The following is a 27,422-nucleotide window of genomic DNA, read 5'->3' on the forward strand; positions in this document are numbered from 1 at the left end:
TTAGAAGTTAGGTCAATCTGATAGAAAAAATGTATTATTTCTAGAATAATCAAATTCGTATGTTTGCAGGGATGCTTTCTCAGTCAAAACATTATTACATTTCTTTCTACAGCCATTTTAGAATGAGGAAAAAATATATTCTGTTATATTTCTGACAGGCATTGTCTTGTAAGACAGGTAATTACAGAAGAAAACCAAAATTTTACAGGATAAAAAAGAAACTGCACTAAAAAGCCAAAAAGGAAAATGTCAGGTAACATATTTAAAGTTCCCAAACCCCAGTAAAGTTAATCAAATGCAGCAGTAGCCTTTCCATAAAGTTGTACCTAACAATTTTCTCAACTTTTAGGCATGACTTATAAATATCTGAAGGGTGGGTGTCAGGAGGATCGGGCCAAGCTCTTTTCAGTGGTGCCCAGTGACAGGACAAGGGGCAATGGGCACAAACTGAAGCAGAGGAAGTTCCGTCTGAGCATGAGGAAGAATTTCTTCCCTCTGAGGATGACGGAGCACTGGAACAGGCTGCCCAGGGAGGTGGTGGAGTCTCCTTCTCTGGAGATATTCAAGACCCGCCTGGACAAGGTCCTCTACAACCTACTGTAGGTGACCCTGCTTCGGCAGGAGGGTTGGACTAGATGACCCACAGAGGTCCCTTCCAACCCCTACTATTCTGTGATTTTGTGATTCTGTGATTCTATGACTTGTCTTTTTTCAGGATTGAAGATCAAAATATTTTCCTACATTCTTCAGAAAAATACCTGAGATCTACTTGTACCTGAAACATTGAAAATTCTTCCCACAAAGTTTCAGGCAGCAACACATTGCAATACAGTGTCCCATCTACTTCTGCAAGACATCCTTCTGAGGTGACAGTGTTACAAAATAAGTAACAATACGTGATCTCTAGCAACCCTTAGCATCAGCAGTTTCAGCTAAAACAGGCTCTCAAATTGAGCTTGTCCCCTCTTTTCATCTGGAAGATTACAGACTTATCTTTCCAGGCTCACTGCCCAAGAGATCAGACTGCACATCTGCTCCTGGGGGCACAGAGCGAGAATAAGCACTCTCACATATTTTAATGGTTCTTCCCTCAGAATTTTTATAAGTGGAAGACAATAGACAATGAACATCACCTTTGGTAAATATGCAAACATTTCTGAAGCTCTTATTGCTTCAGAGCAATTCTAATCCTTCAGATGTTGGCAGAAGAGTTAATTCTTACTACAGTACCTATTGATACATAAGTATCTATTGCAAGACCTCTTTAAAATGCAACACAAAAATCTGAATTTAGCAACAAACCGCAAAAAAGGATGAGAAAGCTGTGCAAGCATTCCAGTGAATACGGAAAAACCCCCAATTTTTAAAGAAACAAGTAGCTTGCAAAGCTATATTGTAGAATTTACAATACAGAATTACAGTGGTTCAGTGCTGGGGTTTTTCACCCCTGTGTCTAGGTAAATAAAAAACTAAATTCTTTTGCATATTACATATATTTTACTACACACAGCCTTGCAAATGTACTAGTATTTTCTCCAGCTGTCCATGAATTTACAGAGTTTAGTTCTGAGGTGGGTTTTTTACTTTTTTTTTGTTGCTATGAAAACAAAAATATTTATTTAAGAACCAAATCATTTATGGTCACAATAAAAAAATAACTAAATAAACCATTATTTCACACATCTGAAGATTCCAAAGGATACGCAAAATAAGTATTAAAAAATCATGGTAAAATAAATGATAATTGAAAAATTAAAGATTTATGTTAAATGTTCCTTTCAAAATACATGTATTTCATCTTTTAAATATTTTTATAGGCCATTTAGTGGTTTTACATCATCTAGTGCCAGGAAACATGAGAAACAATGTTGGAACAGAACAGATGAATCCATTTTAGATATACTTTAGACGTGTTTATTGTTAAAAAGAAAAGCAGACAAAATACTTTTGAAAGATGAAATAAATCAAAGTCAAACAGCATTTTAACACCAATAATGACTGTACAACTCAGTGAAGTTTTACTCAACACATTTAAAAGCATTCCATCTAGTAAATTATAAATAAAACCTGTCAAACACTTACATAAATGCAAAAACATTAAATACACTTGATAGAAACATATCTGGAAATAAACTCTAAGTCACAGTATTACTATTTCTTCATATTATTCAGTACTATTTTCACCTAATGTCCAGTTTTATCTATAAGACTATTTTTATTATATTCTTTGCCTAGCACTCATCATCATACAGTTTATTTCCCCACATTTTTTTGCACAGTTCTGAAAATAAGAATTTGATATCAGACAACCTAAATTTCTCAGTGGGAATTATAGCAGCAACACTTCATACTTAAAGGTCAAAAGCATGTGACAAAGGCCATGTAAATCTGTTACAGTCCACATTATCCTAACTGTCATCATCATCACTACTATTGTGAGTCTTAGTCCATTCCCTGTAGGCCTGTCTTTTCTGAAAGCATGGTAAGGGAAGAAGAAAGCACAAGTATTAGTTTAGAAGTATTAGTTTGTCTGGCAAATTTGTTAATTAAAGCAAAATAAACCCCCAGAAAACAAAGAAATTCTGAAGTGACATCCTACTTTAGGACACAGACGAGCACATGAAATCACCTATATGCTGTTTCCTTTAATCAGTATATACAATCTCTAAATAACGAAAACAAGTTTTATTCCAATCTAATCCAGTAATCCACTGAAAAGGCTACAGCACAGTGACTGCAGTGGGGCCAGTCACCAGATCTGTATGCACAGAAATAGTATAAAAGGGGAGAACAAGCTTTTTTTCCCATAAGAAAATATGATGCTACTCAAACTGCTCCAGACAGGGGACATGTAATATACCGCATCTCATGAAAAACAAAGAAATAACTCTGGAACCAGAAACATTACGAACCAAAAACTTAGTACACTTCAAGGTAAAATAAGATTAAGGCACCAAATATAGCATATCAGAAATCAATGTTTGAAAAAAAAAAATTACACAATTCATTCTTTTCTGATTTGACTGTCTACAGGGAGAATTACAACCCTGTTTGGAGCTTTCAAAACATTTCTTCAAGAGTAGTTTTGCCTTAGAATCAACAGCAGTGAAAACTAATATGAAACATAATTTTTCAACTTTATCTACTTTCAAAAGGTGGCTGCCATCGCAAACTATGACAGGCATTACACAAGGCAATGCCTTTATGCTTTTATAAGTTGAATAATGAAAGATGGTGGTACTGTACTCAGCTACACAACAGAGAAAAATCAGAATTACATGCTACACTGCAGAAATTTTTAAAGGTTTCTCAGAGAAAAAAATGCAAACGTTCAAATTTAAGAAGCAAAAGCAATGCAAAGTCATTAGAGAAGTCTGCACATTAGAGCTGACTCTGTTGGCTTGCTGGCATTTGTCTTAGTGGTATGCTTTAAAACAGAAAAAGTGATATTTTGGAATTCATTTTCTTACCAAGAAAAGGAGAAAGAATAGTAGTAAGTTTATACCGTTCATCAGTAACAGCTTCTAACTATGCTCTCATTAAGGTAATACTGCTTTATAACACTAGCTTTAAATTGGAGAACACAGGTTAAAGCTACCTCATTAGAAGAAAGGCAGAGGCATGCTATTTATTATCAAAGAACTTTCACAGTCTGGTGAAGTACATCAGAATTGTACAGCGAACATAGCTGAGAGAACCCAAACAAGACAACCCTCTATACCAGAGAACAAAAGACATGCTAATGAAATGCAGAAGAAACAGAAACAACCAGCTTGGACCTCGACATGAAACAAACAGCTGTGGCAATTGTCAAAATAGTCTAAAAATCCTCTCCAAAGGCCACTTCATTCTTCAAAAGGGTTATTTCTGTATGACCTCTCCAACATTTCACTGGCACACTGTGAATCCTTCAATGTGTATTTAAAAAAATTTGTTTACATTCATGCAATCACTAATTACTACTATATTTCCTATGTTTGAATGTTTCTAAAATGCAGTTTTTCTTCTAACAGAAAAAAATAGAAAATTGGTAAGATGCATAACAGTTGAAATTATTTCCATTTTGTAATCTGAGTCAAATTAGCTTAAATGGCAGCTGAATTCTTAAAGAATAATTGCTGCTCAAGTATGTTCTTCATGTAAATAGTATTCCACTTCAAAACTGTTTACGTTCTTTCAATGGCTGTAGCGTGACGTAAATACAGCTATTTTAAGTGTGTTTAATATGCTGTTTTACATAAAATTGAGATTAAAAATTCACTGTGTAAAATGTGTATTATAAAAATGCTGAAAAAAGTACCTTTGTGTTTATCATCATTGTTTAGCAAAAATAAAAATTAAAGACACAAACCTTTTCAATTATACATACAAACATTTCTCATTTAAAAATGCTAAATTATGGTGTCTTTCTCAAAACCAGTATCACAGAAACTAAATCACTGCAGTGGTCATAAGCCTAAGAAATTACATTAAACTTCTTGGCTCTAGGTAATGGGCGGTAGGGAATTTAAGAAATCAGAAATTCTGTAAAATACTTATTTCAACATTTGATGAGTTAAAATTTAGGTCAAATTATCTTTCATTCTCTTCACCTGTAACATTTGACTTCCAGTTCCATCTCTCAATCTGTAAGGTCTAATAACTCCATCTTCACCAAAGAAGCGAGGTGGGCGCAGGCTTATCACATCTTCTGATGAATCTGCAACTCTGAAAATAAAGCAGCAAATTTAAGGTATGTGTCCGTATCTCTACTCAGCTATAATATTTAGCACAGGCTCTAAATTATTTTAAATACAAATTAAATTCAAGTTCTAGTATGGCAACTGTTGTTGTCTATATATGTACTTTTGCATATGAATAGACATTGAGTAGATATTCTATGAAACAGTAATAGATTTTACTCAGAAATCCATTTCAGAGAATGATTATTAGGAAATTTGATGGCACAAGACAGCACACACCTGCAATACTTAATTAGTGTATAAGTACTGTACTTCAAAACTTCAAAATTGAAGACATGTGTGCCATACAGCACTACTGCTCTGGTATTTTTCTTGCATTTCTCTGCTAAAGAACTTAAAAGTGGAAAACAAAAGAGACTGCCAGTCTCGTGGCAGCAAAAGTGACCCAGCTTGCTAAGCAGAACAGGGCCATTAAACAGTTGTATTCAGATGAAGCTACTAAATGCCCTGTCAAAACACTTTCCCCTACTTCTTTACACATTACAGCATGAGATTTTCTACAGCAACAGCGGTATTAAAGTGAGACTATCACGGTATACAATATGCAGTCCGAACACAGTTCTTAGTCTGAACAACCAGGAGAGATCCTGGCATGACATGGTAGTCTTGGAACTGATCTCATATAGTAGTAATAATAATATTACAAATAACTTCTGATGTGGTGAAGAAGTCCTTTTTTCCTGTATATTTGGAGTCTGATCACTGAGGCTTTTAAACTTGTTTCTTTGGTAATGCTAGAAATACCCAAGGTTTAATGTTGCGTTTTTTAAATCCTATCAACTGTGTATTGTTTAAAGAGCCACCTATTTATTATATAAATAACAATATGGATAAGATTTTTTCTAGCTCATCTGTACTAATGACAAAGTTGACAGATCCAGAAACTTTGGCACAGAAGTGATACAAAGACACAATATACTACTGCTGCCACTGTCTGTTTCATGCCATATGTCATTCTTCACACTTATTTTACTTACTTTTTAATGCCCTGAAATGTGCTGCTTGCCATGTCTATGATTCCTCCAGTAGGCCTAGCTACTGCTCCCACTAAGCCTTTTCCAACACCTTTGAAAAAACCAGCTGCTCCTTCTTTCTGAGCACCTAAAAGGATTAAGTGCAGCAAAGAATTATAAAATACTGAGCTTTTCTTACAATCTTAGCAAACTTAATTACCATTTAATTACAAATCTTACTTGTTGTGCAACTACACAGTCTCCTCTACACCAAGCTAATGTAAACAACATTTAAACTAAAAGTCCGTAGGAATATGAAATCATAACTCACATTTATAATGTCTCATCAAGTATCAAGAATTTACCATCATATGAACAATTAATGCATCAGAAGTCGTAAACTTACCTCTTATTGGTTTTGTAATTATTCCTGTTATGCCACTAACAAAACCCTACCAAGAGAAACAAAAGAGACATTACAAATATGCTTCCTGATTACAGTTTTCATTTTTTACATTTTTCTTACTATTTCACTGGTGAATATCCTCAAAGTAGATGTGTTGGAGTATTCTAAAACTCACTGCAAGTTACCAGAATTAGAGACACCTGCTTCACAGTTCCTACCTCTTCCTCTACCCTCGTATATATTTCTTTAAAACTATCACTCAGTTGTGGCCATATGTTTGCAAAACTAGTACTAAAATGAAGAGTAACAACTCTCTGGTGACTATGGCAGCATCTGTATTTGTTACTCTTGTCCACATAAAAACTTTACTTAATCTTTTTACATCTTTTTTTCTCCTTACAGAAACTAATCCTTTTCCGCCACGAGTGATACCCTCTCTCAGACCAGTGGGCTGTTTATTCATGGCTTCTCTCCTTTTCTGCTGGTAATCTTCATCCATAGTTATCGCAGCTACTCCTTTTGCCATAGCACCAGTGATTCTCGATGCAGCACCAGCTAACCCACCTATTGGAGAACAAAAGAAAGTAAAAGGCCAATGCAAATTACAAATACTCACCTATATTGCTTACTATTAAATATACCTCTGTGATAATGCTGAAACTTACCAACAGCTCCCCCTACTAGTGCTTTAAGTCCCAGTGCCATTCCTTCTACAAACTCTTCAGGACCCTGGATGGCTCCCTAATTAAAAAAAAAAAAGCATTTATGTTAAGCTTCAAATTGCGTGCATTACACATTTTAAAATCTAATAATTTTATTGGAATTTATATATAACAGAGAACAAAAGCGTGAGAATGAGTAAGAAAGTGTGAAAGTGCCCACGAAAGCACCTGTGAGAGAAAGAAAGACTGTTTTAGAACACTAATTCACTCCCAGAAGTCTGCTTATTTTAAGGCAAATTGAAAAAAAAAAAGAAGATTTAGTTTAAAATTAGAACCATAAGGAACAGTCTTCTGTGAATTAAGTTAAACAGACTACTTTCTCCTTTTTATCTCAGCTGTGTTTTCCAGTAGCCTTTCCTGGTACTTTCACTTCAAATTTTAAATTCTAAATCTAAATTTAAAACAAAAAAAAGTATTAATATATCCACATTTTCAATATAATTCATATCTATCTACTTGTACTATATTTTATAAGAAGGCAGCAGAGATTTTTACCTGGTAAGGTTCATAGAAGAATGCTTCTACTCCTTCAGACAAGCCTCTTATGAATCCAAATGGATTACCCAAGACATCAAGGCCAAGAATAAGAACATACATCTGTTTAATAGCCTGAAATAAAAATAGTTATTAGTAGAAATATTTCAGAAAATACACTAAAACAAACAGTGTAGTATACCCAAATTAAAAAAAAAAAAAAAAAAAAGTCAAAGTAATACGAGTTTCTTGTAAAAACCTCAGAATTATTTGGAAATGTACAAGTAGTTGTATTAAAAAGTATCTTACAGTGATTAAATCATATTAAGTCAGCCAAATAAATGTTACTTCTTACAAGCATTTCACAAACAATTGATGTTAATGTTCTTGAGATTTTACAAAGCAAGCACATTACCTAGATTTCTCTCACACTACAAGACAAACTACGGCCTGTTTGCACATGTTGGGAAAATTCTGTTGATTGCCACTGCAAAATGTTATAATTACATCTACATGAAGTGTAGTTTGATTTATAAAAAAAATATTGAGCATCTCCTACATTTCAGGCAAGACGTGGCAGTACACAAAGGCCAAAGAGGGATCATAATTCATATACTGCTAATGTCCAAGAAAAAGCACTAATATTTTGATGTCAGTTCTGCTCTGTCAGAGATGCATTGTGTTTGCTTCCACTATCCATTCGAGCAAGTTGTTTTGTTATCTATGCCACTTTTCCTCTAGTCATAATATGGAAACAGTACTTGTCCCCAAAACAAAGGCAACAGAATCCAACTAATGAGTAATTGTTTTGTGTGTGTTTACGTATTCCACCTTTGTACAAACATACAGGGCTGAAAATAATTTTATTTATTTTCACAGAACCAAAGCACACAGTAGCACTTCCAAAATATAAATTTTATAGAATCACAGAATGGTAAGGGTTGGAAGGGACCTTAAAGATCATCTGGTTCCAACCCCCCTGCCATGAGCAGGGACATCTCCCACTAGACCAGGTTGCTTCCATCCAGAGCTCCATCCAACCTGGCCTTGAACTCTTCCAGGGAGGGGGCAGCCACAGCTTCTCTGGGCAACCTGTTCCAGTGTTTCAACACCCTCATGTCATTTACTGAAATATTGAGATTTACTTATTCTAACCTGTTTTGAATAATGCCTTACAACTGCTGATTGGAGCTGTTGTGTAGTACAGAAGTGATAGCTGAGTTCAAAGAATGCCAACCTAAAAAAAAAAGAAAAGAGAAAAAGTAAGTCCTTATTATGCAGAGAAAATCTAATATGTAATCTTGGTTTAATCTTTGGAAGTAATCTTTATAATTGTATTTTCCACCTACTTGAAGACAACATCTTGTACATCTGTAAGGGTGGCTCCTATACTCTTCAGCAGGAGATTCAAGGACTGAAGTGGTATCAATTCTTTCTTTCTTTCTTCTTTGTTACTATCTTCTCCACCCGTACTGAGTGAAAAGCTTAAGTGTACCTAAAGGACAAAAATGAGATTGGGAAATAACATGGTTGGTTTTTAGAAGTATTACATTTCTATCTTCATAATCTTTTACATGATTTAAAAATTGAGAAGACATTTCTAATCTTGACTGAAATCAGACTGACTTCATAACAGAGAACATAAAAACACCACACAGGACAATAAAAAAACATTGATATTTAGAGTCAAACTGAATAACTGGAAGTAGCTTTAAGAAAACAAGAACTTGAAATTGCTTACTCTTGTTTTCACATAAGGTCTCTAGATAATCTTTCAGCTATAATTTTGGTTATTAGCTTGTTTCAAAAATATTTTCTTTCTGTAATTAATACCCAAAACCAAAGCAGAATGAAAATAACACAGCATGGTGTGCAAGCAAGAATGAGAAACGAAATCCTGAAAACAAATGTCAACACCAGTTTTACAGGTGCTAAACAAACACTGTAATATGTATACAAGAAAAAACCCCTGAAATAACCAAAGTATTTGTTTCACAGAAATTAAGGTGACAGTCTCAAAAGAGAAACACATATAACAAATTGCTCAAAGAGCTCTATAGTGCACAAGTGTATTCAGCAGTTTTCAAAATCAGACGAAAAGAATTTATGCCTGTTTCTGATTTTCTGAAGACATCACCATGTGCCATTCATTAATTAATGGTGTAACAGATCTTTACCATAGCGCATTTCAAAGATACATAGCTTGTCTTGCAGAATCATTGTCAATTCACAGCTCTATACTGACTTTGTAACTGTTAAAGACTAACCTTTTATTAGAACCTGATGCCCATTTATCCCACCTTATCTCCTCCATGTAATTCTTCGTGTCAAATATGACATTCAAAGCAGGCTTTTGTCTACTTTGTTACAAACTGTTCACTTTGTTATGTTAACACATAAAGTGCATTTTACTTTAGTCAAGTCCTGAGCAGTTTTTGTAATATAACGACTTGAGACATACCTATGAACATACTAAATATACCTGGAATGAGTTAGGCTAAGCTGTTCACATGAAGCTAGCCAAGCATTTCCTGGAATTACCTGTTCTAATAGCAGACTGTTTTTAACATCTCACCAGATGCTGTACAGAGAAGAAACTCAAACTGTTCTCTGATCTATTTCCCACAGGATGGAGGGGAGATTCCTTATTAAGAGCTGTTATAGGGCCTATGAAGTGCCATCACAGCTTTAACAACGTCAGCTACACAATAACCAAAAAATGAAGACCAGAAAGCTAAAAATGCACAAGAGCTAGATTCGGGCAAACAGGCTGTCGTTCCCATGCAAGGATGCACATACTGTTCAACTGCTGTACCTGAACGTTTATGGGAATCCAGAACTTGCCAAAGTTAGACTTTCTGGAGTCAAAACACAAAACTACCTTCCCAGTGGCTGAGTAACGATAGAGCAGAAAATATAATTGCATAGTAATGCTGGCTGTACGTGTTTTTTAGAAATGACCTCATTCCCCAATCCACAACACACTGTCTGCACACAAGCCACAGCATTTCACAAAGACCTTTTAAATAATAAAAGGAATTGCTGTATATGAAGTAAGTAATGGATAGCATTAAAATAATGACCTTTTAATGTGAATATTTAACAAATATGAACGTAAACCCATACAAGTTAGTGGTAACACTGAAAGCACTTTTCCATAACACTGTTATTTTACTTCTGATCACGTCTACACTTCTCCATTTCCAGTGTCTACTATCGTCCAGAAGACAAAAGTTCTTCGGTTAGAGAGCAAACACAGTACTGTGAAAAAGGTATAATACCTTAATTGGAGAGATATGAAAATATTCATACAAGCTGATTTGTGATGTATCCATTGATGACACACTCATCAGTTCTTCTTGAAGAGATTCAACATCCTTTTTGAAAAGTTCCAGCTGTCAATGCATTTTCAAAAAAATATTACTTTAAAATTTAGAGTATATGAAACTACTATGCATTTGTCACAGATGCAATACATTGGCTAATGCTACTTATGCTCTCCTGATCTTATCTTTTTACTTAAAGGATCACCATTTTAGAGGACTTCTAACTGCACTTTATTTGCTGACTTTCTTGTATGAAGAGGAAGAAACATATGTATAAAAAGACAATCCAACATACAACTAATAATACGAAAAAAAAATTATCCATTTTGAGGAAAGTTAAAATACCAAATATTTTGAAGTAAAGTTTGGACAATTTTTACCTGGGTCAAACAAAGGGCATACATATATACCCTTCTGAACACATAATACAGCACACAGGTTTTTAAATATAAAAACCAAAGACTATTTTCTGTTACATACTCTGAGAAGACTAGCTCTTTTCTCCTTCAAAAGATAGAGTTCCTTTACAGCGGTCTTTGAAGAATGGGCCAATTACAAAAAATATTTTAAGATTTTTAAACAATTCTAAATTTATAGTCAGAAAATAGTTAACCAGTCAAAGAAAATACTGAAAATAACACGAGGGGTCCTTTCACCCAGGTACCACTTTGCTACATAAATGAGCAAAACAGTCAAGGCACTAAATATTAAGTAGGGATCAACTCCCAGAATTATGACTTGCAATTCTACTAAAAATGAAAGCGCAGAAGAGGGCCTCCTGTAATCTCTGGATTCAGTGATTCAGCTCACAATACTGATCTCAAATAATTTATCTTTCCACTGGAAAGGGAAAGAGAGAATAAAATACAACAATGTTTTTTTCCACTACACAACCATGCATTGAAAATTAATGTAATTCTTCAAGCTCCCATAATCTAGAATTCACAGGTATGCTTCATATCAACAGATGCAGCAGACTGTATGCCCTAGCACACTGCTGGGAAGAACCAGTTTACACTATATATTGCCGCATATGAAAATACAGAAACAATTCTAAAGTAATCTTATTAATGTTCATTAAATGCCTTCTTTGTTTAAGGAACCCTTCACATTTCCTTGTATTTCATAAATCACAATCAGACTGCTCATTCTTACTATTTATATTTTTGAAGATCCTTCACAGAATCACAGAATGTTCGGGATTGGAAGGGACCTCTGTGGGTCATCTAGTCCAACCCTCCTGCCAAAGCAGGGTCACCTACAGTAGGCTGCACAGGACCTTGTCCAGGCGGGTCTTGAATATCTCCAGAGAAGGAGACTCCACCACCTCCCTGGGCAGCCTGTTCCAGTGCTCCGTCACCCTCAGAGGGAAGAAGTTCTTCCTCATGTTCAGACGGAACTTCCTCTGCTTCAGTTTGTGCCCATTGCCCCTTGTCCTGTCACTGGGCACCACTGAAAAGAGCTTGGCCCCATCCTCCTGACACCCACCCTTCAGATATTTGTAGGCATTTATAAGGTCCCCTCGCAGCCTTCTCTTCTTCAGGCTGAACAAGCCCAGTTCCCTCAACCTCTCCTCGTAGGGGAGATGCTCCAGTCCCCTCACCATCCTTGTAGCCCTCCGCTGGACTCTGTCCAGTAGCTCTTCATCCTTCTTGAAATGGGGAGCCCAGAACTGGACAGAGTACTCCAGATGTGTCCTCACTAGGGCAGTGTAGAGGGGAAGGAGAACCTCCCTCGACCTGCTGGCCACACTCCTCCTAATGCACCCCAGAATGCCATTGGCCTTCTTGGCAGCCAGGGCACACTGCTGGCTCATGGTTAACCTGTTATCCACCAGGACACCCACGTCCCTCTCCGCAGAGCTGCTCTCCAGCAGGTCCACCCCTGTACTGATGCATGGAGTTGTTCCTCCCCAGGTGCAGGACCCTGCATTTGCCTTTGTTGAACCTCATCAGGTTCCTCTCTGCCCAACTTTCCAGCCTGTCCAGGTCACGCTGAATGGCTTGGTCAAGCTTATGGTGTTTAACAAAACTGGACTCATCCAGCCTTTAAAAAATTACATTACTCAGTTTTACTTCAAGAGTTTACAGTATAATAAGAAAAGATCACATAGAAATACATACTTAGGCCCTGATTTAAAGAAAGGTGCCTCTCACCAGAGAAGATCCCATTCTTTAACTTAAAATTTTACTTAAAATTTACATTACTCCCTAAAGACAAGAGTTCTTATGTCAATAAGCAGTTAACATGTTATGTGAGTCTTTCCAAACTGTGGTGCCACTAGAGCTCTGCAAAGAACCCACAGGCTTCAAATTACAGCAACAGGAAAGAAAGACAGGACTAGGAAGAATCAACTAGATCTTCATGACTGGTAACCCCAACCTCAAGGTAACCACATAAGTGTGAACTGGACAGTACATTTAGTTTTCCTTTATTACAGGTCAGAAAACAATGTACAAACAACCCACAAAAATCAGAATCTTCTTTTTAAATTCAAAACAAAAAACTTCATACGCTTAAGAAACAAAAGTAGGAAACTGAGGGTATATTTAATACTTTATATCACGGAAGAGTAGCAAATTTACTTAATGTATCTACTGAACAACAACCCACAGCAGACAAGTCTTACATGAGTTTATTCTGCTGTAACCTTACAAAATCCTAATAGAAATCCTACCTTGCTTGAAATGCTATTCCAGAAATTAGTTCTCTTGTTATGGCATACTTGTCTCATATTTCATACTTCTCATTTTCAGTTTGTATTTACACTGGAGCAGCTTTTTTAGTCTTTTCTCCTTATTTTAGTATAATACCTGAGCAGTACTACTTTTTTAATCTTTGATGTGTAGATATGGGGAAATAAAAGCACAGTAACTTGCCCTCCCAGCATACTTTTAACTTGCCACAGTAAGATGTTACCTTTCAGTGCCCCACCAAAAAGGACTTTTTTGCTCTACTCCTCCAGGCAGATCTTTTATCCAAATATTTTTGGTTGATTTTTCACTAGCAGTACTTTTGAGATACCGACAAAACTAATACATTTTCTGCTAAATAATTTATTATTAGTTCATTGTGTACTGACATTCAAATTTCAATACTTTTAACCAGAACAGCATAACCAGTACACATCAGAATTGCATTGTATCTATACAGCTTATCACCTTTTTTGCTTTTATTTGGCAAATCAAAGAAACTCTGGCTCCTCTGTTGCCTTATAGTTGTAGCTGAAGTTTTCAATATTATTTCCCAAGCGGACAACCTTGCACTTCATATTATTATATTTTATTTCTATTGTTCCTGCGTACAAACACCTCTCATTCTCCCTGTACAACAATTCAACTCCCTCCCACTGCCATCTCCTCTCCACTTCATACCAACGTTGTCAATTACATCATCTTCCAATTTTTTAATTTCACATAAAATTGCTGAAGACACTTTGAATTTCTAATCAATCTCTCTCTCCATTCCTTTTATTCTCTTGCTCTCATGGACCGGTAAGTTTCAGTGATTTCCTGACCAAGACTTTCTTAGATTTTTTAAATTTTGTTTTGTTTTGTTTTTTAAATAAGCTACGTAAAGAAGAGAGTATTATTTTCACTTCCTTCCTTGTCTTGGGTTCTTAGCTGAACTTTCAGGCATTCGTAAGACTGAAGAGTCTACAACAGCATTAGTATCATTCTTTTCAGAAGGTTTTGAAGCCACCTTTGCATAACGTGCAAGACAAAGACAACAGAAGGAGTTTGCTGTTTGTCTCAAGCAATGGTAGCTCTTAAAAACCTCACAGCTTCATATTAGTCCCAGACACCACAATTAACCAGCATTATGGACACAGAAGAGCACGGTGTTTATTTCTTTTTTAAGTACAAGTTGAATAACTACAAACTTAAAAATCTCTCAATCTTAAAACAAAAAAATGTTTCTACCTCTTGGTCACTCGGCACATCAGTCTGTGTAAAGAATTCAACCAGTGCATACAGGAAGCCAAGATCTAATCTGAGATCCATCTCTTGAATCAGGACTTTAAAATACCTATACATGAAACAAAAAACAATTATTATGGTGTTTTATGAAAACGTGTAACATGTAAAACAATCTAGGTTACTTAGACCACTTATGTATTAACTTCAGGTACTACTTTTTTTCTTTTTTTACACCTGAGGGATTCGCCATTACTGGTGAAAAGAAGGCTACCCATAGTGGTGTAAGATAAGCACATTTCCTGTAACCAGAACTATTTTAATCAAGTAGTAGCATTTAACACTGTCTAGCACCGTCAAGCATGACGTTTTTTCTAAATTAAAAAAGACTAAAAATCTGCACTAAAAAGATACTTAAAAATGCTTGCTTTATTCTGCAATGGCATCAATAATAAAGGGGTCTTAGCATTCATCTCTCTAAGTGCTCTGATCTTTCCAAGAATGAGTTGGTGTAAAATTATCATGCATTATGTTTGTCCCTACAAAAATTTTCATTGTAAAGCTTGATTAAACATAATCAATAGCAAGAAACACTTACTTAATATGAGATATTTGTGAATGTCCTGCAGTTCTCATGACAATACTGACATCAGTAAAAGGTTTTGGTGCTATGAGGTTTAGTAAAACAAAAAGATATCAGTACAGGTTTTTATATGACACACATACCTTCATATTTTTAATATCAAAATGTCATACGTGTTCAGGATTTTCTCAGTCCTGTCAAGTATGATTACATTATGCATACAACTGGCAAAACAACTAAGTCAGGGAAAGAGCAGGAACAGAAAGGAATAGGAAGACAAGTATGAAATGGAACATCAAAATTCTATTTCACTGATCTCTGAAATTGTACCATTTCCATTTAAAAGCAAATTAGTATTGATACAATCTTAGACTTGCATAATTTCCCTAGTCATGGAGTAAGACTTTCCAACAGCTGGTACAAAAAACTAAACTAAACAAAAAAAAGAAATCCGCAGATTTATGCACTGTAGCTTGAAACTGATCCTATCTAGAACAAACACCTTACATCTTATTAGCTTCTGTACAAAAAGACAAGCAGTATTCTTTGTCTCAACCCAGAATCTCTACTGAGATTACTCTGGCTTCCACATGACTTTGCCCTGAACCAGTTAATGGAAGACTGCAGTTCACCACATAGTATACTAACATTGAGCTCTATGCTCCAAGCAATGGAGAGGCTGGAAGGCTACATACAAACAGGCAAAATATAATTTGCCATCTACAGAGCTTATAAATGGTGCCTTACATAGCAATTTGGAGTTTAGACTGGCACTGGCACAAATTTCTTTTCTTATTAGTTAGAATTATTTCAGATAGGTCACTATGTTATCTATTGATGCAAGCAAAGAAAAAAAATAAACAACATCAATAAGAAAAACAATTGATTTGGGGCAGTAGGGAAAAAACGGATGACTGAAGACGAAAAGCAAATCCTCACTGCCCTAGAACTCCAAATGCAAGTAGCGCAGAAATGGTGCAACAGACTATCATCAAGATAAGCAACTATTTGATCTTATTTTCAGCAGGCAACTCTTCTCCTCTATTAGTCAGCATTAACTTCTAGCTGTGGCCTTTGCAACTTTTTGCAACTGCCAAAAGCCCATTTTAAGCTTGATCCAAGTGTAACTTTCAGATTACACTCACCAAGAGCACTGAATAAGCATGTCAAAAAGATATGCTTAAAAGGTGTATCGATGGATGAAGGAAATTTTGATTTCTTCTCATGGTTAACTGTTAAAAAGGTTTTCTCTACATCTTGGTAGGGAAAACTGCTTCCCTGTCTCTAACATCAGTATTTGTGTCATCTGTAGTCAGTAAGCTTATACACACGTCACCTGATAGAAGTGACATGGTTAACTTCAGTACAAGCAAATTGTCTTGTAATTTTAGAAGTAAGGATTATGTTAAACTAGAATAACAAACCTGAATCCAAGGTGATGGACTTTGGAGGTTTAATAGGATAGAACACAAAGGGAAATATGGCTCCAGGAATCTGGTTTTGTATCTAATAGGGGTAAGGACAGGACAAGGCACAGCAAGTTAGCTTTTCAACAGTGAAATATTTTAAAATCGGGACAAACAAAAGGATTACGAACATCACTTGTGACACTCCACCAATTCAAAAGCAGAAAAAACAGTTACTATTGTGGTTCAAAATAGCTCTATTTGGAAAATGAAATAATTTAAAACAAATAGTCTAGAAAAGTTTTTCTAAGTTGCTGGTAATAAATGTTCCATAGATTTTTTGCAAATAATTTGTTTTAAAAAACCTGAACATATGCAAGACAACAAATTTTGCCTATTTTGTGCACATGACACCAAGTTGGGTGAGAGTGTCGATCTGCTCGAGGGTAGGAAGGCCCTGCAGAGGGATCTGGACACACTGGATCAATGGGCGAAGCCAACTGTAAGACACTCAACATGGCCAAGTGCCAGGTCCTGCACTTTTGTTACAAGAACCCCTTGCAACGCTACAGGCCTGGGGAGGAGTGGCTGGAAAGCTGTCCAGTGGAAAAGGACCTGCGGGTGCTGGTCAACAGCCGGCTGAACATGAGCCAGCAGTGTGCCCAGGTGGCCAAAAAGGCCAACGGCATCCTGGCTTCTATCAGGAATAGTGTGGCCAGCAGGAGTAGGGAGGTGATCGTGCCCCTGTACTCGGCACTGGTGAGGCCGCACCTTGAGTACTGTGTTCAGTTTTGGGCCCCTGACTACAAGAAGGACATTGAGGTGCTGAAGCGTGTCCAGACCAGGGCAACGATGCTGTTGAGCGGTCTAGAGAACAAGGCGTATGAGGAGCAGCTGAGGGAACTGGGGTTGTTTATCCTGGAGAAAAGGAGGCTGAGGGAGGGACCTTATTGCTCTCTACAACTACCTGAAAGGAGGTTGCAGCGAGCTGGGTGTTGGTCTCTTCTCCCAGGTAACTAGCAAAAGGACAAGAGGAAATGGCCTGAAGTTGTGTCAGGGGAGGTTCAGATTAGATATTAGGAAAAATTTCTTTACTACAAGAGTTGTAAAGTATTGGAACAGGTTGCCCATGGAAGTGGTGGAGTCACCATCCGTGAAGGTGCTCAGAAAACGTGTAGATGTGACACTTCAGGACATTGTTTAGTAGGCACAGTGTTGATGGGTTGATGGTTGGACTTGATGATCTTAGAGGTCTTTTCCAACCTTAATGATTCTATGATTTTACTTTTTTGTTGATTGTAAAGAAAAGCCACAAGAAAAAGCATGGAAGATGAACGGTTTTTCCTGAACAGTCATAGTTGTCTAGGGTTTTTTTCCAGAAGCTTTTACCTAATATTTCTGAAGATTGAGAGGCACTGACATAAAAGCCAGTGAGTACAATTAAATTCGAAACATGACAAATCCATGTTTTTTTAACAAGACTCACCTGTATCCTGTAAATTTGAATTCTGAAAGACTTCTGATGTGCAGAGGAACTGTATTCTACTTTTAAGGCTGGCAGATAATTCCTTCTGATAGGAATCTCATTTGGTTGTTGAATTTTCATGTTCATTCCATTAGGAGTTAAACATACCTATTATATTATTAAAGAAAATTTGGTATGTTATGTGTTTCAAAAGACTGCTTTTTATAATATACTTCCAAATTTACACTGTTCATTAACATTGTAGAGATAGATTAGCAGTAAAAATTACTAATCTTTAATACATGGCGTTCTAGAGGAAAAGCAGAGTAGTATAGTATAATGGTCTATGACTGAGATAAAAATTGGCTCATTTACCTATACCATGTTCATTTACCTACAACACAATTCTAATGAGTATCTAAAATTTATCGACAGAAAAGGACAGCAGACTGTGGAGTACAACGTGCTTTTGCATTCCAGAATAATTTCTGGAATGATTTTTTCATACGTATGTGGTTGAATGACACAGTTGAATTTTGCCACAATAAGTTACTTGAAATATACAAGATTTTGTGCTAAAACAAACAAACGCACGCAAAACTAACACCCTGCCCACCTCCCTGGTATAACAAATCAACCAAATGCATAGCTTCTTTACTGTAGCTTTACGCATATTCAGTCCCACAACCTGCAAAAATGTTACACTTCGATTTCAAGATTAGAAACTAACAACAAAAAGTCTAACAACAAAAAAAATCTTTAGCAGACTTTCAAATGTTTATGGATGTTTTTCCAAATATTTTTTTTCAAAGATTTTCAAATGGATCAGGTAAATCGATCATCTCAATTTTCACTGGAAGTTTCCTCAAAGATAGCAAACTGATACATTATCTTTTTCTGATGTATACGTGTAAACAATAGAATTAGAGAACTGGCAGTATTACCAAAACGTTTGATTCCAACTCAATAATCTTATTTTCTGAAGGAGTTAGCTCACTGTAATCTTTGAATTCTTGTTCTAATTTATCAGTCTGCTTAACACTCATTGGTCTCCATCTTGACTTCTTCTTGGGTTTTGTCTCCCAAACCACATCAGAACTTTGAAAACAAAACAAAGGACCGAGAGAGAGAAGGATTAGCTATTTCAAAACAAGTTTTACCTACCATAGTATGGCTTTTAATAGGTTATAACTACGGAATGAGAAACCACATCATAAAGCACTACTGTAGTAAATAAAAGTGACCCAAATCACCCACTGCCTTCTTAGTACTAAGTGGAAGCTAGTCTCTCTACTGTAATTCAAAAAAGTTAACAGCAAATCTGCGTAACTCCCCACTTTGAGGAAGATGGGTATGTAAGGATACCTAATTAGGAAGATCAGTTTCAACAGTACTGCCATGCATTATTCTACAATCTCAGTGTAGTTTCCTGCATATACTCCTGCATGTATTTTGGCATAGCTGAATTTACTAGAAACTGAGAACTTCAAGTCAAGACAAAATGCCTGCCGAACCGCCTCTTATTTTTGAGATAGTTTCTTCACTCGTTCTGTCTAAATCAACAGACACTGATTTTGTTTCACATGTTTCCTATACAGATTTTAAGGAGGGGGGGGGGTGTTCAGTTTGTTTTGTTTTTTAAAAATGGTATCCCAAAAATCGCTTACTTTCTTTTGTCTCTTGCTTTTATTATTAATAAAACAGCAAAATAATTAACTATCCCCAAAGGACACTGGACTCTTTTCTGCTTAACTCCACTGCTTCTGTGAGAAGCTCTCATGTTTGATCTCACCTCACAGTAAAACCAAAGGCATGTAATAGGGCACAAACCAACACTATCAGACAGGTGGAGGGTATTTCTTCTTTCTACAGATTACTCTACAGTCCACAAATACATAGCTTTCCAGACACAGCCCCCTAATCCAATCCCTTTTAGCTGCATCTGTGTCTGTCACCAGATACATCAACGGCAGAACCACAAAAAAAAAAAAAAAAAAAAAAAAAAAAAAGGTGAACCAAAGGGCAAAACAACAGCTACGAAATACAGTACTACCTCAAAATTGCTGGGAGTTTTCATGGATCATGGATGACTGCTTCCAAAACACACTGATTCAGTGAAATCTCAACAATGCTTTGAATCTAGACAATTAGCTGCCACTTTTAATGGAGTGTTTCCACTGTCTAGATAGTTACCAAAGCTCAGGTTCTCGGGTGACAGCAAGAACTGGGATTTTCTTTGTGAATGATAGAAGTGAATACGTGAGGTATATGTGATGTGAAGTTTTTGCTTGTTTGTTTTGCAGTGCAGTGCAAAGAATTAACTGAGAAAAAACCCTCACTCTAGCAACCTCATGGCTATGAATATACAGAAGTGTATGGATTATAGCAATGATACACAAGTGTTCCTTGGGCATTCTAAAAAGCCCCTGTTTGAATACATGATAGCACACATTTCTTAAGCATTACATAGTTTCATTTCTGCTTTGCTCTGAAATGTTATAGTAGAAAACCTAAAGTGTTAGAGCCTTGGAGTCACCATAATTTCTCAATCAAAACTAACAAGAACTACAAGCTGCTACTGCATCACAGTTTTCAACACAGAATTCAGCAACTTGTTTCTGTAATGAAGATAGAAAAACCCACCAAAACAAACTACCCACAAACCTTACTCCTTAAAACTCTTATCACTCCCCAAACTACATGGACAGGAAACACTTCTGTTCAATGTACTGGAAGTTTGCCACACAGAGTTACAATCGTATTGCAAAACCACATATACATATGCATTAATATAAAACACAGTGAGAACATTTCTCTTTACAACAGGAATACGTAACGATTTAGTTCTAAATACTCTTACCCAGACCTCTCTTTCTTTTTCCATCACACCCCAAAAATGAAATTCAGTGAGTGAAAATAACTGAAGTTAAACATTTTAGACTGTTGCACACAAAATAAGTTACCTTGTAATTCCAATGTAGGACACCTCTTGTTTTGTATAATTATTAACCAACGAAATTCCAACATCTTGCAAAGACAGAACAATTTCTTGTTCTGCTAGTTCTGCTTTTACACTTTCATATGTCAGTTTAAATACATTCTCATGTTCAGTGATCAGGACAATACGCTGCAAACCTTCAAAAAATGACACCAAATAGACCACTTTTCTACAATCCAGGCTGAGTATTTCCATTTTGTCCTGCGAACAAGAGAGGAAACGTTTTTACAATTCTATTCATCATTCTACTCCACAAGCAAATGCCAAAGTCTTAGAAACACGACCAACAATAGAAGACAATTTTTAAAGGTACAGGAAAATAATAACATTTTTAATTATGAAGTTTTATAGCAGTCTCTCTCACATACAAGCTTTTGAACTGTAGACAGTGCTTATTGGCACAAGCTCCAGCAAACACAGTGTTGTTACTGTTCTGCATTTGAACATCATACATGAGATTGCTGATCATACTCATTACATACCGAATTCCATACATACACTGATGAAAAGGATAAATTTGACAGCATTAAAAGGATATTTAGATAATAAATGTACCTCTTTGGGGGTAATTTCCTCAGTTCTATTTCCACATTTCCATTTCAATTTTCTAGATCCTGCTGGGTCTGCCCAAGTATACAGTACTGCTTTATTTGGCTGAAGATAGTCCTCCAGTTCACCAAGGGAGCTAGAACAAAGTAGTATTAAATTAAATGTCAATAAATATTTTCTGTCAATAACTTCAGCATTCTAACATTTCTATAAGAGCACTTTATTTAATGTTTTCTCATAATGAAAATGAAAACAGTTTTAACCAACACTGTGCATGAAAAAACATGCACAAAACCATTCCCAACACAGTAATAAAAACTGTAATTATATTTCAACATACATATGTACACTTTAGAAATAAAGTATACACAGTACATTTTAAATACTCGTTTTCTTCCTCACTTGTGATGAACAGGGAAACATTATGTAGAGACAGACACCAGACACTGGAGCTTACAAGCTGAAAGAAAAATTCAGGATTTGAGCTGCCTAACATTAATATTCCAAGAGAAGAAAAGCGTGTTCAAAATCTGTTGTTTAGGAAAGGTTTCTGCTATATGATTTGCTGAACGGAAAAAAGTGCTGTGTTGAGTATCTGGATACAGTGGATATTCTCAGACAAACAGATTTTAAACTTCATTCCCCCTCACATACACTTAAAAACCGGTAGACTTGTCTTCTACAGCTCTCCGAAAAGAGCCTACCCCAGGAGGGGAAGTGGAGAGGGAGGTGCTGATCTCTTCTCCCTGGGATCCAGTGATGTGATGTGTAAGAATGGTTCAGAGTTACACCAGGGAAGGTTCAGACTGGACATCAGGAAGCATTTCTTTACCAAGAGGGTGGTCAAACACCGGGACAGGCTTCCTAGAGAGGCGGTTGATGTCCCAAGCCTGTCACTGTTTAAGAGGCATTTGGACAATGCCCTTAACATCCTTTAACTTTTGGTCAGCCCTGAATTGGTCAGGTAGCTGGACTAAATGATCCTCATCAGTCCCTTCCAACAGAAATATTCTATTCTCTTCTCTGTAGTTCATTGCAAAAGTTACATATATACTTGTTAAAAATACACTATGGTTGCCCCAAAGCCAGCTAAAATGATAAAATTACTTACCTCCACAGATAAAAAACAATGCATATAATTGAGTGTATTCTTCAGACAAACAAAAACATACAGCTGCAAGCTTAATTTCACTAGCAGCTCTTCCACTTTTTAAGTAAAAATCTTTAAACAACACTGCTCTGATTGACTTAAAGGAAAAAAACATGGTAGAGGCTTTTCAGCTTTTAAAAAGAAACTGCTCCAGAATGCTGTAGATAATGCTTACACTTCTTAGCACTGCACAGTATCTGCATACAGTAGCAAGCATTACAGAGACATTCCAGCTTGAGAACAGAACCAGAATATCTGCATGCAGGTGCAGAACCAAATTTTCACTAATTGCAGATAATTTGTATTTGTTAAAATAATCTTAGTTTTGGTCTGGCTTGACAAAATTTATATAACTACCTATCCATTTTTCAGTCCATTCCCTCATCTCTCCCACAACTTTTTAACCCATTCTTTCAACTAAATCTCAACTAAATATGATAGAACAGTAAAAGTCTCAAATCTAATTACATTTACAGCTCCTTACTTATTCTGCACAGTCAACACCTGCACAGTTCCAGAAAAGCCAAGGGCACCTTTTGACCCCACCAGGAATGTAAAGGAATGCAGAGGGCGAGGCCACAAAATTCATACAAAAAGAGAATAGAGAGCTTCTTTAGCTCAAAAAACAGCTTCTTTACTTGTAGATACAGGCACCTAGCACTACATAACACCACTCTGTTAACAATTCGTTCTCTTCAATTTATGAAACGAGATTTTGGGGTGCTCTGACAAAATTAAGACAGCCATTTGTTAAAAAATAGGCTTCTTGAGAAATAGGCATGCTTATAATACCTGAAATAACAGTTCACATCTCTCCATGCAGACATACACACTAAAATTCATCTTACATACCTTTGTCCATACTCAATAATTTCCTCTTTAGTATGGTTTATCAACAGAAATGGAGCTGCACCATCATGGTAATTGGAAAAGGTAATCACTGTAGAATGTTCAGTCAGGTTAACATCCACTGTAATTCCTCCAAGCTATCAGATGTAAAAATTATGAAGTTAAATAACAGTGGAATTATTTATAGGAAAGCAAATGTAATTTAAATTTTTTGGAAGACTTTTACTCTCCTAAGATAAAACCATCAAACAATCAAAGAAACAGCCTGTTTTAACATATCTTTAAAATGCTTCCCTAATCTAGCTAATAAGTAACAGGCATTGTACTTCCTAATCAAAACTATGGCGAAGTTCTGCGCTGTCAAAATTTCGGCTAGTAGTAGAGGAATCTTCCTTCAATCATTTATATGCATTAATGCCCTCCAAAACATTCTACTATTAAAAATACTCATATATTTGAAAACTACTGCTAGATGATACTATATGCAACACTGAAGTAAATTTAGTGGAGTCAAAGTTACTTTTTAAAGTAAGTTAGTATTACTTTAGAACTAATGTAAATACTTCTCAGCGTCAGCTACAGAAGACTAGCAAAACAATCTTTGTTTCACCTTCTATAGATCTGCTTCGCAGAGACGCATTTCAAACAAAACGCCTACTTACATCTGTACACGCACAGGAAAGAGAGAGCATAAGAATGAGAATAATACACTTGCATATATATAATCTTTTCCCGAGGTAAGGTTTTACAATACTTGATTATGTGGGAAGACAGAAAGTTTTGAGAATGGAAATGAAAGAGTTATTTAGGATGTTTTACCTAATTTCTTAAGGCCATCATTTACCTTGTTGTCCAAATGCAGTAGCAGACAGTTTTCTTGCTTATCAAAATTTATCTTCTTCGGGGGGAGATCAGAATTTTCAACTCTAACAAGGAGTTTGTTGGCATCATTTTCAGGCCAAAAGGGAATGCACTGAAAAAAAAAAATCAGATATTTTGAAGTAAGTGAGAAAACAAACTAGATGGTAAATGGCATTCACTTTAGCCCAATGTTCAACTACTAAATCTCTACCCAAAAGTGTAGTGAGTAGGATCAGAAACTCTATTAATAACCTAAAATAATTACTTACCTGAAGACAATAAATTGAAAAGGAAGTCAGAAACAATTCAGACTACAATGAAGAAACCGAGGTGTTAAGGAGCTATAAGTGAAAACAGTAAGACTTCATAGTCACATGAAGAAGTAGATTTAAAATGGACAATGTACATGAGAGCCAGAGTATAGAGCTGAGGATGGCTGCAACACTGAAATGGCCAAGCATGTTATAAAAACAGAAAAAAAAAAAGAAAAAAACAATTGCCAAAACTCTTCTTCCATTGACAGACCTCTTGCCAAATCAGTATAAATTACAAATCAATCTTATAATCAATGACAAAAAGGGATACTAGCATAAATACACTCCATAGTAACTTGAGTGCACAGGACATCAGTATACTAGCTGTTCGTTTGAAATACTTTATATATCCATACGTAAAATACATATACACATACATATACACACACACATATATATATGTGGGTATAAAACATATATAAAGAAAATACGAAGCATTAGGCAGCTAAATCAGAGCATGTTCTGCTATTCACATCCACAATTGAAATCACAGCCATTCTGGGTTTAAAAATCCCACAATCTCTCTTTGATAGTTTACATACCAAATGGATAAGACAAGGACAGAGGGAAGACAAAAGTTCTAACTGTAACTAATGAAAGATTTCCAACGAATTAGAAGAGTCCTGTCACAGGAACAAGCTATGATTAACAACAACTCTCAACCTGCAAGAGCCAAAATTTGTCTAGATAGACCTTTTTTTTTCCTGTATTTCGAACTGCTCACCTGCAACATCCAAAACTTCAGGAGCATCTTTCTCAACATAGCTTAAGAAATGAGATGTTTATATTTAATTGCGTCTGAATCCTAGTATTAAATCTTCAATGGTGAAAGACTAGTTCACCAACTTACCATGCCACTAAGTTCCCTTTCCCATTGTTTCTCACACCACAGGAAGCAGGAAGACAAAGGAAAAAAATATAGTTAAACAGCAAGATTGAAGGCGTTATCTACATCAACACGTATGCTGCAGACACAGGAAATTTAAACTGTGTCGTGTAAACCAGCATAAAACACAGCAAGTAAGTCTCAACACGGAAAGTAAGAGAGATCAAAGGAAATTCAAGGAGAATCAGTCAACAGTAAATGAAAGTTTAAAATCAAAACCAAAATGAGTAAAAAGGACTGGCTAAACAAGAAGTTACAGAACCAACCACAGAGAATGGATAAATCTTTGCAATAGTCTGTAGTCACAGAACATGTCACAAAATGATATTGTTCCCAAATGTTTTGCCACATACTTGCTAAGTGCTTCATTAGATATTATATTTATACAACAATCTCCATTCATAATAGGATCTTTAATTTATATTTAGCAGTGGTCTCATGTACAGTCTTCTGCAATGTTGGTCAACTGTCTTCTGCTACACCTAATTTAAAGGACTGTCCTTGGCAAGCCATTTCACACTAATCACTGTCCACCAATTTCTGTTACAATCTTTGAAGAACAATGGATTTTTCTAAAAATAGTAATTAAAGTTTCTGATAGATTGACTGCTTTCTGGACAGGGAACACAGGTTCTACACAAGGATTTCTGTTTTCCCTGAGAAAACAGGCTATCTGTCACCAAGAAACCACAAAACACCAAATAGTTTATTGGGTTTTTTGAAGATCAACCTAATGTAAAAGAACAAAGTGAGAAGTACTCAAAAAATCACAGGCATTAACTAAAAAAAAAAAAAAAAAAAAAAAATCTAGGTTGGCTGGTTAACAGAGTTCCATATCTCAAGAACAGGACCAGATGGGAACTTGTTACTGGAAATCTGTCCTGGATGCCCAAAGACAGACCAATAGTTGGTGGACTCTACCTAGATTTAGAAGAGATAAGAAATATACTGGATTAAGCAACTGGGTTACCAATGAACAACCTTGGCGGACTTAACTGTCACAACACAGATTTTTAGACACTGCCTATCAAAAGGGAAAATATTGACACAACGTGAAAAGGCAAGTGATTTTGGGAGTGAAGTTTGGAGTAATTGAGGAGGGGATGCAGATTCCTCTGTTGACCTCTACTATTCCATTTGATAAACTGCCATATCTAACCTTTCAAAAATACTAGGAGTGCTCCTAAAATCTGAAATCCTCCTTTGCTACTTGATAACTGAAAGAAGACTAAGATCAATTAACACAATTGTGAAACATCCGAGGAAAAAAAAGGACACTTGTAGGACTTATCTGGACACGCCAGATAATTCTGTAAGCATAGCAATAAAACAGCACAGGAAAACCACAGATTATACATGTAGCAATGTATTTGAACTTTCAAAACCATTATCTTTGAACAGTTTTTGTACAAATTTCAAAAGTTCCTGTAAAATAGTTCCATTTATTCTAATAACAACTCTATATCAAATATAAACCACAAAACACCAAGTAGTAATACGACCTGACTATATTTTCTCTAAGTAAGCAGTTACATATGAAATGGCCCGTGCCACTACATGTGAACCTTTGTCATTTCAGAGCTTTATCAACTAACTAGATGAGAAATCATGCATGTAAAGAACCCAAGAACTATGTACAGTCGAACAAAACTTTGGTTCAGAGGAACACAAGAATTTTAGGAAATAGAACAAATGTGTAGGCTATAGCAAACAGCCTATCCTTGAGTAAAGCCAAAGAAACTTTTTTGAAAATAATGATAAATGATGGGAAGCTGAAATGACGTAAATACTTACAAACCTAAACATCATTGTGTACACTTA

General features: G+C 36.0%; 1 protein-coding gene across 3 annotated transcripts in view; it reads right to left on the reverse strand.

Moving 5' to 3' along the window:
• The window catches only part of VPS13A (vacuolar protein sorting 13 homolog A), a 115,095-nt gene that overhangs the window by 14,010 nt on the left and 73,663 nt on the right, over nt 1-27,422 (reverse strand). The window contains exons 51-69 of one of the 3 annotated variants that reach the window (XM_075411764.1): nt 24,385-24,513; nt 23,544-23,677; nt 21,548-21,677; nt 20,958-21,193; nt 18,939-19,092; nt 18,016-18,162; nt 16,548-16,629; nt 15,139-15,208; nt 14,547-14,652; nt 10,579-10,692; nt 8,647-8,792; nt 8,453-8,534; nt 7,319-7,432; nt 6,767-6,842; nt 6,502-6,665; nt 6,102-6,147; nt 5,720-5,843; nt 4,593-4,707; nt 2,033-2,471 (exon numbers count right to left, since the gene is read on the reverse strand). In XM_075411764.1, the coding sequence (XP_075267879.1) occupies nt 2,409-2,471; nt 4,593-4,707; nt 5,720-5,843; nt 6,102-6,147; nt 6,502-6,665; nt 6,767-6,842; nt 7,319-7,432; nt 8,453-8,534; nt 8,647-8,792; nt 10,579-10,692; nt 14,547-14,652; nt 15,139-15,208; nt 16,548-16,629; nt 18,016-18,162; nt 18,939-19,092; nt 20,958-21,193; nt 21,548-21,677; nt 23,544-23,677; nt 24,385-24,513 (2,232 nt within the window). In that variant the 3' untranslated portion in view covers nt 2,033-2,408. Of the gene's footprint in view, nt 1-2,032; nt 2,472-4,592; nt 4,708-5,719; nt 5,844-6,101; nt 6,148-6,501; nt 6,666-6,766; nt 6,843-7,318; nt 7,433-8,452; nt 8,535-8,646; nt 8,793-10,578; nt 10,693-14,546; nt 14,653-15,138; nt 15,209-16,547; nt 16,630-18,015; nt 18,163-18,938; nt 19,093-20,957; nt 21,194-21,547; nt 21,678-23,543; nt 23,678-24,384; nt 24,514-27,422 lie in introns of those variants that run through there. The other 2 variants (XM_075411762.1, XM_075411763.1) reach the window with 2 other exon arrangements.

The sequence above is a fragment of the Opisthocomus hoazin genome, chromosome Z (genome assembly GCF_030867145.1).
Source record: "Opisthocomus hoazin isolate bOpiHoa1 chromosome Z, bOpiHoa1.hap1, whole genome shotgun sequence".
NCBI lineage: Eukaryota > Metazoa > Chordata > Aves > Opisthocomiformes > Opisthocomidae > Opisthocomus > Opisthocomus hoazin.